Here is a 14114-nt window from a genome sequence, read left to right as displayed (position 1 = left end):
GCTGTTAACGACCTTGCCCTATATCCTGGACTTGCTTGCCTGCTGAATCGGTACCTCACTGCCCGGTTGCCGCTGACTGCTGCCTGCCTCCTGGTTCTACTCCCATCCCATGCTCTGGTGCCAAGCTGCTACTGCATCCAGTTCCGAGGACTGCGACTACCTTCTCTACCCACCTACAGAGTGGACATCCCCAGCTAGCTGCTATGGCACTCCTGCCACTCCTTGTCTTTACACTCTCTGTCCCCCCCTTCAGAAGTGTTAGGCAGGAGGTGCAAGAGAGGCTTAAACAACATTTCAGTCTTCACCAGGCACGTGATACTCCATTTGCATGAAATTAATTACGGCATCGATGTGGCGTGGCATGTAGGCGATCAGCCTGTGGCACTGCTGAGGGGTTATGGAAGCCCAGGTTGCTTTGATAGAGGCCTTTAGCTTGTCTGCATTGCTGGGTCTGATGTCTCTAATCTTCCTCTTGAGACTACCCTACAGATTTTCTATGGGGTTTAGGTCAGGTGAGTTTGCTGGCCAATTAAGCACAGTGATACCAAGATAAATAAACCAGGTATTGTTACTTTTGGCAGTGTGGGCAGTTGCCAAGTCCTGCTAGAAAATGAAATAATCATCTCCGTAAAGCTGGTTAGCAGAAGGAAGCATGAAGTTCTCTAGAATTTCCTGCTAGAGGGTTGTGCTGACTTTGGACTTGATAAAACACAGTGGACCAACACCAGCAGATGACATGGTTCCCCAAATCATCACTGTGGAAATTTCACACTAGACCTCATGCAACTTGGATTCTGTGCCTCTCCATTCTTCCTCTAGACTCTGGGACTTTGATCTCCAAATGAAATTCAACATCGTCCACAGTTTGTGATGATTTGGGGAGCCATGTCATCTGCTGGTGTTGGTCCACTGTGTTTTATCAAGTCTGAAGTCAGCGCAAACTTCTGCCAGATAATTCTAGAGCACTTCATGCTTCCCTCTGCTTACCAGCTTTATGGAGATGCTGATTTAATTTTCCAGCAGGACTTGGCACTTGCCCACACTGTCAAATGTACCAATACCTGGTTTAATGATCATGGTATCACTGTGCTTGATTGGCCAGCAAAATCGCCTGATTTAAACCCCATAATAAATCTGTGGGGTATTGTCAAGAGGAAGATGAAAGACACCAGATCCGACAATGCAGACAAGCTGAAGACTTCTGTCAAAGCAACCTGGGCTTCTATAACACCTCAACAGTGCCACAGGCTGATCGCTTCCATTGATTCAGTAATTCATGCAAAAGGAGCCCCGACCAAGTATTGAATGCATACTATACTTTACATGGACCTACTTTGTAGTAAGCCAACATTTCTGTATTAAAAATCCTTTTTTTTTTATCGGTCTTATGTCATATTCTTATGTTCTGAGATACTGAATTTTGGGTTTTTTACTAGCTGTAAGCCATAATCATCAAAATAAAAAGAAAGACATTCTTGAAATTTATCACTCTGTGTGTAATGCATCTATATAAAATATATAAGTTTCGCTTTTTGAATTTAATTACTGAAATAAATTATCTTTTTGATGATATTCTAATTTTATGAGAATATTATTATTATTATTATTATTATTATTTCAGGTACTTATATAGCGCTGTCAATTTATGCAGCGCTTTACATATACATTGCACATTCACATCAGTCCCTGCCCTCAAGGAGCTTACAATCTAAGGTCCCTAATGGCACTTTTCCACTGCAAGTACCGGCTAGTACCGGCTCGGCTCTACTCGGCCCTGCTTGGCCCGGTTTGCTTTTCCACTGCGGTACCGCATGGTATAGTGTCGGTACGGTACGGTATAGGTTTGCTTTTCCACTAAAGTAGTACTAAAGTTAAGTGGGTGGGATAAGAACGGGGTGGGTGTGATTCTCTGACCAATCAGTGGCTAGTAGTGACTGCATGCAAAGGATTGTGGGATATGGTACCAGTTTGGTACCTGTTGGAACCACAATCGAGTAGGTACTGTTTTTTCAGAGCCGTACCGCACCGTTCGGTTCCATGCAGTGGAAAAGCAAACCTATACCGTACCGTACCGAAACGTTCCGACCCTATACCATGCGGTACCGCAGTGGAAAAGCACAAAAGCGTGCCGAGCCGGTACGGTTCTATGCAGTGGAAAAGCGCCATAACTCACATTCATACATACATAGTAGGGCCAATTTTATATGCTGGGTTGGTGGCCCTAAGTGGTGATCTACTCCCATTTAGACCTCAATCAGAGCAGAAACCACTCAGTGCAAAGTTGCTGGGAGTTATATCACTATCTGCTCCTCACTGAGACCTACAATCACAGCTGCTAGCAAAGTGAAGTTTTCTATCATTAACTTCCTTTTCACAATGTACAGTATCAGTCTTTTGTAAATCCCATTAAGTACTTCTTTTATAATTCATCCTGTTAGCATATTTACTGTTACAGCAAACCATTTTGATTAAACAACACTACACCTTTCATCATGGCCACCAACCTTTATAACATACTCTCTGTGGAGCACCTTCCACCAGGAACCTGTCCTTAATATCAAAAGGCCAGTTGGTTGTGTTTGCCTTCCAAGCCAAAAGTTCTCAGTCCTCCCCTGAATACATGAAAGACCATGCAAAGGTCAGGATTACAACAGGGAGATGTAGCTGTTGGAGTACATGGGGCTCTCTGCTCATTCTGCCCACTTTGTTCCTTCTGTAACTTAAATATAAAGTTGACCGATCCTTTAAAGGTGAACTCCAACCTTACCTTCAGTCTTGCATAGTTGTACAGGTTCTTCTCCTGCTTGGCAATTGCTTACTGCAATTTCACTGCACACTGTAAACTTCTCACAGTGTGCATTGGAAGTCACAGCAAGTCAGATAGGAACCAACCCCATTTCATGGCAGGAGGACGTTTAGCAGCATCTAATCCTTTTACTTCTCAGCTTTACTGTTCATGGCTCATCCCCACTCATTAATTGGCTTTCAGTTCTTTCAATCATGGAGGCTCAGCAACAAAATGGCAGATAGTCTCTTATAAAAATAAACGAGGGCAAAGCCTTGCACATAGTCAATGCTTTAGATCCACACAACACTAGTGAATCACTAAAATTGGCTTGCATGTGTTTCACCCATCGCTGGCTGAATGAGCAAGCTGTTGTTCAATTGCTGCAGAATGTAAAGGTGGCCATAGATTAACCAAATTTAGCCAGTTCAGTAGGGACCGGAAATTTTTTTTATCCATGTGTGGCCACTGTCACTCAACAGAAGTCCATCTATCAAACAATTTCTGTTGAATGAACCTGTTGGAAAAAAGTCACACAATCAGCAGCTGCACCGGATCCCCCCATCCACCCTCAAATGTGGTGATAGGGGAATTGGCTGAGCTTTTTTCGTTCAGCCAGAAAAAAGCTGAGCCATGTATGGCCAGCTTAAGTCACCAGCATCATCCAGCCTGCCAAAATTGCATGCAAGCAGGTGAGTATTTTGCTGCCCTGCTCTGTCCTCCATGGAGATCCTTCCAATGGAGAGAGGATGGTGTCCCTAAAAGTGCAACTCAGCGGAAATAAAAATGAATAACTACTATAATTATTATGAATAATAATAAAAATGAAAAACACTACTATTATGTTTTGTGGTGATTCTTTTGTTCTAACAATAGTGCGATTTTAAAACCTAGTTGCTGTCCCTGCAGACAATGAAAGTTGGTAGGTGACTACGCCAGAGTCTAATATTCTTTATCTGATATTATTGTTCTCACGTTGAAAAGATCACCGTATGAAAAAGCTTTGCACTCTCAAATTATATTGATAATAGAAGTTTTTCAGCAACAAAATCGTTTAAAGTTACTTAAAAAAGCGTGATGAGATTGGACAGATGGTGATGTGATTAAATTCAGTGGCCAGAGATGAAATGAAATATAGTTTAGCTGCCAGGGGCTGACTTTATGAACCACTAAAAAAAAAAAAAAAAAAAAAACTAATATAAATGCAATTGTTTATGTGTCAGTCAGTTATGGACAAGAGAGAACATTATTAATAATACAATAATAAAAGAAAGCAGCACAATTGGCAGACATATTTGCCCTTGTCTGTAAGGTGAGCGTCATGGCTCATTCTACAAAAAGAAAAAGAAATCCATATATTTATTGTATACCTGTTAAAAAAAAAACTGATGCTGCATAAATTTTCTCCCTGAATAGTGGGATTCTCTACTGTGCTAAAAAGGACTTATTTATGTAATTGCTGCCACTGGCTGTCCCTTTCTGCCTCCGGCACTGCAATACTGGCCCATCACTGTGTTGGGAAGACTCACTATCCAATATAGAGGCACAGAAAACATATAGCGTCTATGGAGGCTATTGGTGGTTTGCAGATAAGGATATTCTCTAGAGCAGCCTTTTACTCCAGAGAAACCCTTGAAATTATTTTCTGGTGTTACAAAACCCCCAGTCAGATTAGTCCATCGGGGGGTCATTGGGAAAATGCCCCTTACATTGGTGAGGGTAAGTCGGAAGAATACCCCCTTAAAAAGGTGGCCATGATTGCATCTCTATTTATCAGAGCTGAATTGGGCAGGTCATATTACCAAGGCCGTGTTAGCCATAAGGCCAATTCAGGTCACTCATTGAGGCCAGGTGGAGGGCAACACTAACGCTGGAGTGGCCATATTGGGCACTCCATCCTCATTGAACCTTAAAGCGTAACTCCACTTTTGTTGAGAAAAAACATTCCCCTCTGGGTGATCTCTGTACATTGGAAGGATTATAACAACCTTTGTTGCAGAATCCTACCTTTTGTCATTCTGAAGAAATCCCTGTTTGATCTTCTGTGCCCCTGTGCTAAGTGATTCTAATGGGAGTGGTTTCTTAATTATCAACTAGCTGCTTCAGCTGTAGGGCTCTCATGAGGAAAACTTCTGGGTCTGCATCCTATTAGATGTGATTTCCTATTGGGAGTATCTTTCCAAAGATGACATTTTTGTTTTCAGGGGATGCCTGAATTCTGACTTGTATCTTAGTGTAGACTTCTAGGAAAATCAATGAGCCAATAACACAAGCAGGAAATTATGTTTCTGGGGGTGTGGTCAGTATACATTCTGTGTACAGAACACCTCCAGGTAGCCATATTGCATTTCATTTTCAGAAAGTTACATTGGCTGCAGATTAAAAAAGTAAAGGTAATTTTAAATAACATTTAATTAAATCTATGACTTGTGGCAAACTGTGGCCCTCCAGATGTCGCAGAACTACAAGTCCCATGATGCATAGCAAGACTCTGACAGCTATTTTATTTCCTATGAAAGTGGAGTTACCCTTTAACAACGCTGAGGCTGATAAAACCACAGGTGCAGCATTACTGAGCTCCCTGCCTGGCCACTGCATCTGTCACAAAGGCAGGTGCAGAGGCTGAGCCTCTTCAGTAACGCGGAGCCTGCTAAAAGTGCAGGTTTGTCTTCACTTAGCACATTGCTGCATGTCTCTTCACCTGCCTGTGCGGTGCACCACACACATGGTGGTGCTACTGCCAGAGAGAACCATCTTTGTGGTGGCGTTAAAAATGGCCGCATCAAGCAGCCCCCACATTATAACAATGGCTGAGATAACAGAGTCCATAGGACACACACTTTAAGTGGGGTTGACCTTTAATTATGACCACTCTTTTCTTTCAGTAAGTTATTACATTTTAATGTTTAGAGAGGTAAGTAGAGCATTTTTTTTTTTTTTTTTAGAAAATGAAGCATTGTGTTATCTTTTATTTCTATTGGTATGTCATTTATGTTAATACAATGTTAATGTTACTGTATTGTGCAAAGAGAGAGATTGAAAAACAATAATACACAGGGTCATACACCGGATTCTCTTCCCCAGAGACAATGATGCAGTATAATTCCTGATGGCTGCATATTAGTGAAGACACATTAGATGTCACGGACAGTTGCTGCCCACGAGGGTTGTAATGGCATATGAGGATCTCACAGACAATCCGGTTCCCTTGTTTTTCAGGACACGACGGAATTGTAACTCTGCTGAAACATTATAAGCGGCCTCAGGATGAATCTCCATGCAATGAATACTCTCAGCCCGGTGGAGGTATTTAAAATCCATATGTTCTGTTATAATGCTGAACGTCAGGCAAGGACAACCCACTGCCCTCCAGCTGGTGAGCCTTGACTGGCGTTATCTGATTCACTTGGTAGCCATTTTGCAGGATGATCCAGTTTTGTGGCTTAAACCACAGTGATGTCACTAACTATTGGTGACTCTCAGCTGAGAAATACTGGCCAGGCCAACAAATTAAAGTGCATGTATACAAAAAAATTTTTTTTTGTTTTCAATTTTAGAGTAGGGAAGGGTTTAAACCCTTGTGAGTTTGTTTTTCGCCATTTTTGTGACAATAGGGAGATTTCCCTTTACTTTCTTTAGTGGAGACACAGAAATTTCTCTCAATTTCTAATCTATTAGACAGTTGTAATCAAAACTAGTGCTTTCATTGGACAATTTCCCCTCACCTCCCAATCTAAGTGTAGAATTTGGAATTTCCACCCGTTTTTGTTTTGATGACAATAGGGTAAATCACTCCAGTGGGACACAAACAGCAATACAAACCTATTGTATGAAGCAGTAATAATAAAGTCCCTAAAGCGGGGTACACAAAAAGTGTAGCTGATGACTTTTAATAAACACACACTCACCTGTCCCACAATCTAGCAATGCGGCCGCCCAAAGCCACAATCCTCTCCCTCTCCTCTCGGCCGTGCCGGCAGCTCTAGTGTGGGCACCCGGCTGTGACAGCTTGCGTCTTCACAGCCGGGTGCGCACTGCACATACGCGAGTCACGCTGCACGTTGTGAATGGCCGGGCAATCTTCTGGGACCTGTGACATGTCCCTGAAGATTGCAGGGAGAGAGGGGGAGAGGAGAACTTCTGCTCGGGCTGCTTAGGCGGCCCGAGCAGAAGTGGGAGCGGGTACCTGTCAAATCTAGGTACCCACCCCCCCCCCCCAAAAAAAAATGACATTCCAAATGTGGCATGTTAGGGGGTCAGCAGTATTTAAAGTGGAAGTTTCACTTTTGGGTGGAACTCCTCTTTAAGCTGCAGTGGCCCTGCATACATTCACAGCTGTTTGAGTAAAACAACTTTATTATGCAACACAATATGAACATATGAAAGTTTCTAAATATGTTAAGAACAACAGAGATCATGGATTTTCTTGGTACCCCACATACTGAGAAAATCCATGATCTCTGTTGTTCTTACTATTTTTAGAATTAAAATTTGAATTTTTAGGATGTGGCTCCCCCCTGTACCATTCTTGATCTATTATTACTTGATAAACATTCAAAAGATTGACTTTTGGATACAATATGAAATCAACATAAAGAATGTCAGCTTGTCATCTTATTACAATACAATGGAGACAACAGTAGGATAAAAGGTAACCAATGCATTTCGAGGGCCAAAAAATCCTCATTCACCAGGGCTTGGATAAGAAATGTAAAAGCTTCCTATAGGACTGCATTAGTCTCCCAAGCACACGTCCATTGCAACTAATAATACTCCTTTTTTCATATAGAACATGTCCTGTGAGTTTTTATATTTCTATAGGGAATGTTTCCCTTTCCTATCCAGGCCCTGATGAGAGGGATTGTTTGGACCGCGAAATGCAGGGTCCAAACAACAAATATCCTGTTGTCTCAATTTTATCAGCAATAAATGATTGGCTCTGTTTACTGATTTCATGTGGATTTCCAAGTGGAGGCTCCTTTTTGTGGTGGAGGTTCAATCATCAAGAACATCTAATGCTGTCTGATTTATGGATAAAAGTTCTAAGCCCAGCACCTCATCGTGGATAGAGTTAACAACATTTAAATATTAGCAGAGCCATAATGAATACTTTTTTTACCATCGTTATGGGGGTTAAATCAGTTTTTCAATTTTTATATTTCAATATTTTTTATTGAGTTTTCATGAAAAGGTCACAACAGTGCAAAATATACCATCAGGCCACGGCCAGAAAATAACACAGCATCCGCAAAACAGTAGATATAAAAAATGTAAACAATGGAATACTGGCTTAAACATTAACATAGGCATAGCCTCCAAGCCCTCTGATTCAGTTTCGGCTGGCCCGATCCCCCCCCCCCCTCCAGCACCCCCATGGGAACTTACTGTGCCCAGGAGAGAAGGCGGTCCCCCGACCCCAACCCCATTACAGTTTTTCAATTTTTGCGTTATTTTTTGTTTATGTGAAATATTTAGGGTATTTTTAAAATCTTGTGTTCCTTTTTAATCTATATTATTTTTCCTTTTTTTTTTCTTGTTCATTTTTTTATATTGTGTTGGATAATTCATTTGGTATGATCAAACAGATTTGAATGATAGATGCAGGGATAGTGCAGATTAAGATCTATATTATTGCTCTATACAAATTCTTATTGGGTTAAAGCCGTGGCCAAAGGTTTTGAGAATGACACAAATATTAATTTTCACAAAGTCTGCTGCCTTTTATGATGGCAATTTTCATATACTCCAAAATGTTATGAAGAGTGATCAGATGGATTGCAATTAATTGCAAAGTCCCTCTTTGCCATGAAAATGAACTTAATCCCGCAAAAAATCCCCCAAAAAAACATTTCCACTGCATTTGTGAAGAAGGCTTCAAGACGCCCAAGAAGGTCCAGCAAGTGCTAGGAACGTCTCCTACAGTTGATTCAGGTGTGGGATTGGGGCACCACCAATGCAGAGCTTGCTCAGGAATGGCAGCAGGCAGGTGTGAGTGCATCTGCATGCACAGTGAGGAGAAGACTTTTGGAGGATGGCCTGGTGTCAAGAAGGGCAGCAATGAAGCCACTTCTCTCCAGGAAAAACATCAGGGACAGACTGATTCTGCAAAAGGTACAGGGATTGGACTGCTGAGGACTGGGGTAAAGGCATTTTCTCTGATAAAGCCCCTTTCCGATTGTTTGAGGGATCAGGAAAAACCTTGTCTGGAGAAGAAAAGGTGAGTGCTACATCAGTCCTGTGTTATGAAAACAGTAAAGCATCCTGAGACCATTCATGTGTGGGGTTGCTTCTCAGCCAAGGGAGTGGGCTCACTCACACTTTTGCCTAAGAACACAGCCATGAGTAAAGAATGGTACAAAAAGATCATCCGAGAGCAACTTCTCCCAACCATCCAAGGACAGTTTGGTGATGAACAATTCCTTTTCCAACATGATGGAGCACCTTGCCCTAAGGCAAAAGTGATAACTAAGTGGCTTGGGGAACAAAACATTAACATTTTGGGTCCATGGCCAGGAAACTCCCCAGACCTTGTGGTCAATCTCAAGAGGCGGGTGAACCAAAAAAACCCCACAAATTCTGACAAACTCCAAGCATTGATTATGCAAGAATGGGGGGCGGCCATCAGTCAGGATGTGGCCCAGAAGTTGATTAGCGGCATGCCAGGGCGAATTGCAGAGGTCTTGAAAAAGAAGGGTCAACACTGCAAATATTGACTCTTCGCATAAACCTAATGTAATTGTCAATAAAAAATGTCGACACTTTTGAAATGCTTGTAATTACACTTCAGTATGCCATACTAACATCTGACAAAAAGATCTAAAAACACTGAAGCAGCAGACTTTGTGGAAATTAATATTTGTGTGATTCTCAAAACTTTTGGCCACGGCTGTATACTGTATGTACAGCGGATGGTTTCTAGACACGGTTGTTTTTGCATTCTATTTAGCAATACAAAAATAACAGAAGTTAAAACCCATGTCTACTCTAATCCAAAACTAAATTTATACAAGCTTCGATCTGTGTTATGTAATTATTTTAGTAAAAACTGTTGCTAGAAAGTTTAATAGTCTATTTTATATGCAGAATAAGGGAGATCAATGGTCCATAACAAAGACCCTTATATTTTATAACATCTGCATTGTAATACTACTACAAACAATAATTATTGTTAGCAATCCAACATAACCTTACTTGAAAAATCTCCTTCCATGTGAGTGCTGCCTGTCTGCTGGCCATCTCTTTGCACAACTTCTTGGATTCACAGCATGCTTTGTTGCTTCTTCTCTGCTTACATTAATTCTCTAAAGACTACATATCCCATGGTACCTTGCAGCCTGCAAGCAGTGATTCCTATGCTGACTCAACCTTCTGAAACTCCTCCTCTCAGCACCTATGTAGATCAGAAGGCAGGCTCTTTGAAATGTGTGACACAGCAGTGCCTACCCACTGGGCATAGTGCCTACGTGTCACAGAATTCAAGGAAGTAAATGTGTGGGATCTTGACAAAGTAAGTTTATAAACTTCAAGATCCTTAAATAGGTGTAGGCTAGAAATAATTGAAGTACAATGTGGAAATGAATACATTTGACCACAGATAAAACGGACCTTCACAGTACATTGACCCCTTCCTCACATTTGGTTTCTGTCTTTTTTTTTAATAAAATAGCAACGAATTTCATTTAAATTAGTTTAGCTTAGTTTTGTATATTCGTTTTCTAACAAATTCAAAATTTTTGGAACGATTTGAATTTGGATCAGTCATAAAACGATAGATTGATTCAAATTCTGTGTGAAGAATAGCTTGTTGTTAGAGAGCAGGCTGAGAAGCTGGCAGCCATGCCTTTAACAACCAATGACTGGCAGGCTGACCGTGCTGCTGAAATGTAAACAAAAGGATGGTGAGGAAAAATGCAGAATGCAGAAATAAAACAGTGTGGGGTCTCCCCCCCCCCCCCCATCCATACCAGGCCCTTCGGGTCTGGTATGGATTTTAAGGAGTACCCTATGCCAAAATATAAAAAAAAAATAAAATATGGGGGTCCCCCCCATAATCTATACATGACCCTTATCCGAGCATGCAGCCTGGCAGGCACGGAAAGAAGGGATAAGAAAACACCCCCCCCCCATCTTGTAAACTATACCAGGCCACTTGCCCTCAACATGGGGGTGTTTGGGGGGGGGGGGTAGGATCTGGACAGAAGCAGCATGGCTCGGGATCAAGCATGCAGGTCTGTCATGGTAGGAAGAAGCTATGGTGGCACATCAAAAAGAAGAGGAGCCCCAAGTGCTGGTGGGGGGCTCGAAATGAAGAGGTTCAGGGCTGCTCTGTACAGTTCCATTAAACTATAAATCTGTTTGTTACTTTTAAAAAATTAAAACTTAAGACTTTACAATCCCTTTAAATTCCACTTTAACTTGCAAGCCACCGTGCAAAAGAAAGGAGCAATGGTTTCATGGTTCCTGGACTGTAAAGAGCCTTGTGCTTCCTCTCAAAGTCTCATGTACCCAACTCCCCTTACAGCTCTCGTGCTGAATTTAGCCACAAATGTCTAGAGATTAAATATGAAAAAGCAATCATTTTTAGATTTGGAACAAAATAAGGAAAAAGTTATATAATTTGTAAATGGTGAGGCTTTTTGCTACCCCATTGAACCCTCCTGCCCTAGGCAAGGGCTCACGGGCATCATAATACTAAAGAAACTCTGCCTGTGACAATGCATAGATTGCCAATGGCAACAACTGGGTACTATTCAATTTATAAAAAAGTAAGAAACTTTCAGAAATGAAGCTGGTTACCTTAAGATGCCTTCTAGCAAGTGTGAATATATCTGTCAATTTCTTCGTAAAGGCGCTTCACATAAGAGAAGAAAAAGGCACTTGAGATAAACTGACCCAGCGGGAGTGAGGGTGAATATTGGCTGCTGTAAAGACTTACATAATAAAGTTAATGCAGAAAGTTTGGAGTTTATGGTTAGCACAGTACAATAGTCCACTACTGCTATAATAATGTTAAAGAATTGTAATATGAAAATGAAAATACATCTTTGTAAAAGCAGAGTCTTTTCTTGTTGGAGTGGTAAAGGGTTCGAACATTTGTCAGGCTTTTTTCGTTTTTGCTTTTGTGTCCCTATTGCAGAAATATTCTTTTCCTCTTCTGGTGATGGGAAATCTCTCCAATGGGGGCACAATGATTTTTTTTTTTTTTCTTAAAGAGGTTGTAAACCCCAAAAAAAAAAAAATTAGAAAAATAAAAACCTGAAAGACAAAGGCATAGTAAGCTAGTATGCATTGCATATTAGCTCATTGTGGAATACTTACCTTGGCACGAAGCCCTCGCAGCGCCCCCTGCTCACCGCTGACATAGCCAACATGTTCACCTGTCTTCCTTCTGGGTTCGCGTCCTCCGGCCATCTGATTAGCCAGAGCTGCCATGAAGTCACTGGAGCCGCTGTTTACGGCACAGGGCTCTGAAGGAACAGCACAGGCGGCCGTTCCTTCAGAGCGCATGTGCCAAAGATGTCACTGGCTGCATGCAAAGTAAATAGCTCCTAAACGGTGCATGTTTAGGAGATATTTACAATGCCTATAGGTAATCCTTATCATAGGCTTACCTATAGGGTACAAGTTACAGAGGAAGCTTTACTTTCTCTTTAATGCAGCAGGGAAGGGTTCAAATTTTCTTCAAGGTTTTAGGTGAAATCTCCCTGTTGGGGACACAGACAGCAATAAGCAACTGGCAGGTTATAAACAACAAAAATTGTCCAGCGGAAACAGAATTCTTAAACTCCTTGTATTCCCTTAGGTGTTGTTGGTGGTGCAAGTTTGCAATAAGCATCAGCGTCAATATAATCCAAAGTGTGAGAAGTTGGATAATTAATAAAGGAAACCACCCATAGACAGTCTACAATGAATTATCCAACTTCTCACACTTTGGGTTATATTGACATTGATGCCTATTGCAAACTTGCACCACCAACACTTAAGGGAATACAAGGAGTTTAAAGCCTCGTACACACTACTCGTTTTTTTCAGGTTGAAAAAAAAAAACAAAAAACAGACAGCTCAGGTTGTAGCCACTGTACTAGGAATTTTGATATTCGTACAGCAATCTCTCCTGCTGTGCTATTGCGTTCTGACAGAGGGATGAACCCATACACATGGGCTGAATGTCGGACGGTTTCTATTGAACCAGCCAATTCCGTCCAACATTCAGCCTGTGTGTGGCTTTAAGGGTTCTGTTTGCACTGGAAAATTCTTATTGTTTGTGGTTTAACTGTGGGTCTGGCTTCTTTACCTATCTCAGCTGCAGACAACCATGTTAAACCACCACACCAGATCCCTGGAAATAGTGGCACTGGTAACTAAGTTTTTTGTTTTGGCAAGCTGACAGATTATGGAACCCTTTCACACTTTAAAACATTTCTGCCTGGATTATGTGTAAACCCAACATTCCTTTTTCACTATTTAAGCATCATGCCTCTCTGTGTACAGTTTGCCAAGCAAATCATTTTTGTAAGAGTCCTTTCACACAGGCTTTCTGTCCGGCGGACTCCGTTTTGCTCAGCCGCTTGCCCCGCTGAGCAGGCAGACGGCTGACAGGTCTGTCTCTGCTTACTTTGCAGACACAGACCTGTCAGATTCCCGCTCTCCTCTATGGGAGATTGGATGAAAACGGACCGCCTGTCCAGTTTCCTCCGATCCTATCCAATCCGACACTCCAGACAGATGGAAAATAGGGTTTCCATCCGTCTGGATTTCACAGACCGGATCGGATTGGATAGCAGCGGGTGTCAGCGGAGATGTCACCACTGACATCCGCTGCTCCATAGGGGGCAAGACATCCGCTGCTCCATAGGGGGCATGGAACATCCAATCAGGTCCGCCTGAAAAACTGCCAGGCGGACCTGATCGGAAAGCCCGTGTGAAAGGGGCCTAATTCTTTTGAAAACTTTTTTTGCCTAAAGATCCTGCCAGTAAGAACATTTCCTGTTTCAGGCTGACAACGCTAAGCCACTGCCTTGCAATTGGCAGCAGCCTCGTCAGCCTGGCGTGCAAGCTTATTCAGCCTTAAGACTGCCTATCAGATAGGCAACCCAACTGCCAAATGAAGGAGGTCACATGCCAGGTTAAAAATGCTGCTGCTGCTAGTGGCAAGGCAGAGGCTTAAAGTGATACTAAACCTAAAAGCGTTTTTTTTTTTTTTATCCTAATGCACTGCTTACATTAAGATAAAAAATGTTTTCAGTGTCCCTGTGCCCCCCCCCCCCCCCTTCCCTGTGTGAAGGGGAAGAGAGGGAGCAGAGATCAGCACTGTGCACGGCTGTATCTA

General features: G+C 42.0%; 1 protein-coding gene across 1 annotated transcript in view; it reads left to right on the top strand.

Moving 5' to 3' along the window:
• Positions 1-14114, top strand: part of LOC309561428 (serine/threonine-protein kinase TNNI3K) — a 466208-nt gene that overhangs the window by 114160 nt on the left and 337934 nt on the right. Inside the window, exon 12 of the mRNA XM_082265332.1 lies at positions 6005-6091. Within this exon, the coding sequence (XP_082121458.1) occupies positions 6005-6091 (87 nt within the window). The remainder of the gene's footprint in view (positions 1-6004; positions 6092-14114) is intronic.

This window comes from Pelophylax lessonae (assembly GCF_965119305.1).
Source record: "Pelophylax lessonae genome assembly, chromosome: 8".
Taxonomy (NCBI): domain Eukaryota; kingdom Metazoa; phylum Chordata; class Amphibia; order Anura; family Ranidae; genus Pelophylax; species Pelophylax lessonae.
The sequence above is the reverse complement of the archived record's forward strand: the minus strand, read 5'-3'. Positions and strand labels throughout refer to the sequence as shown.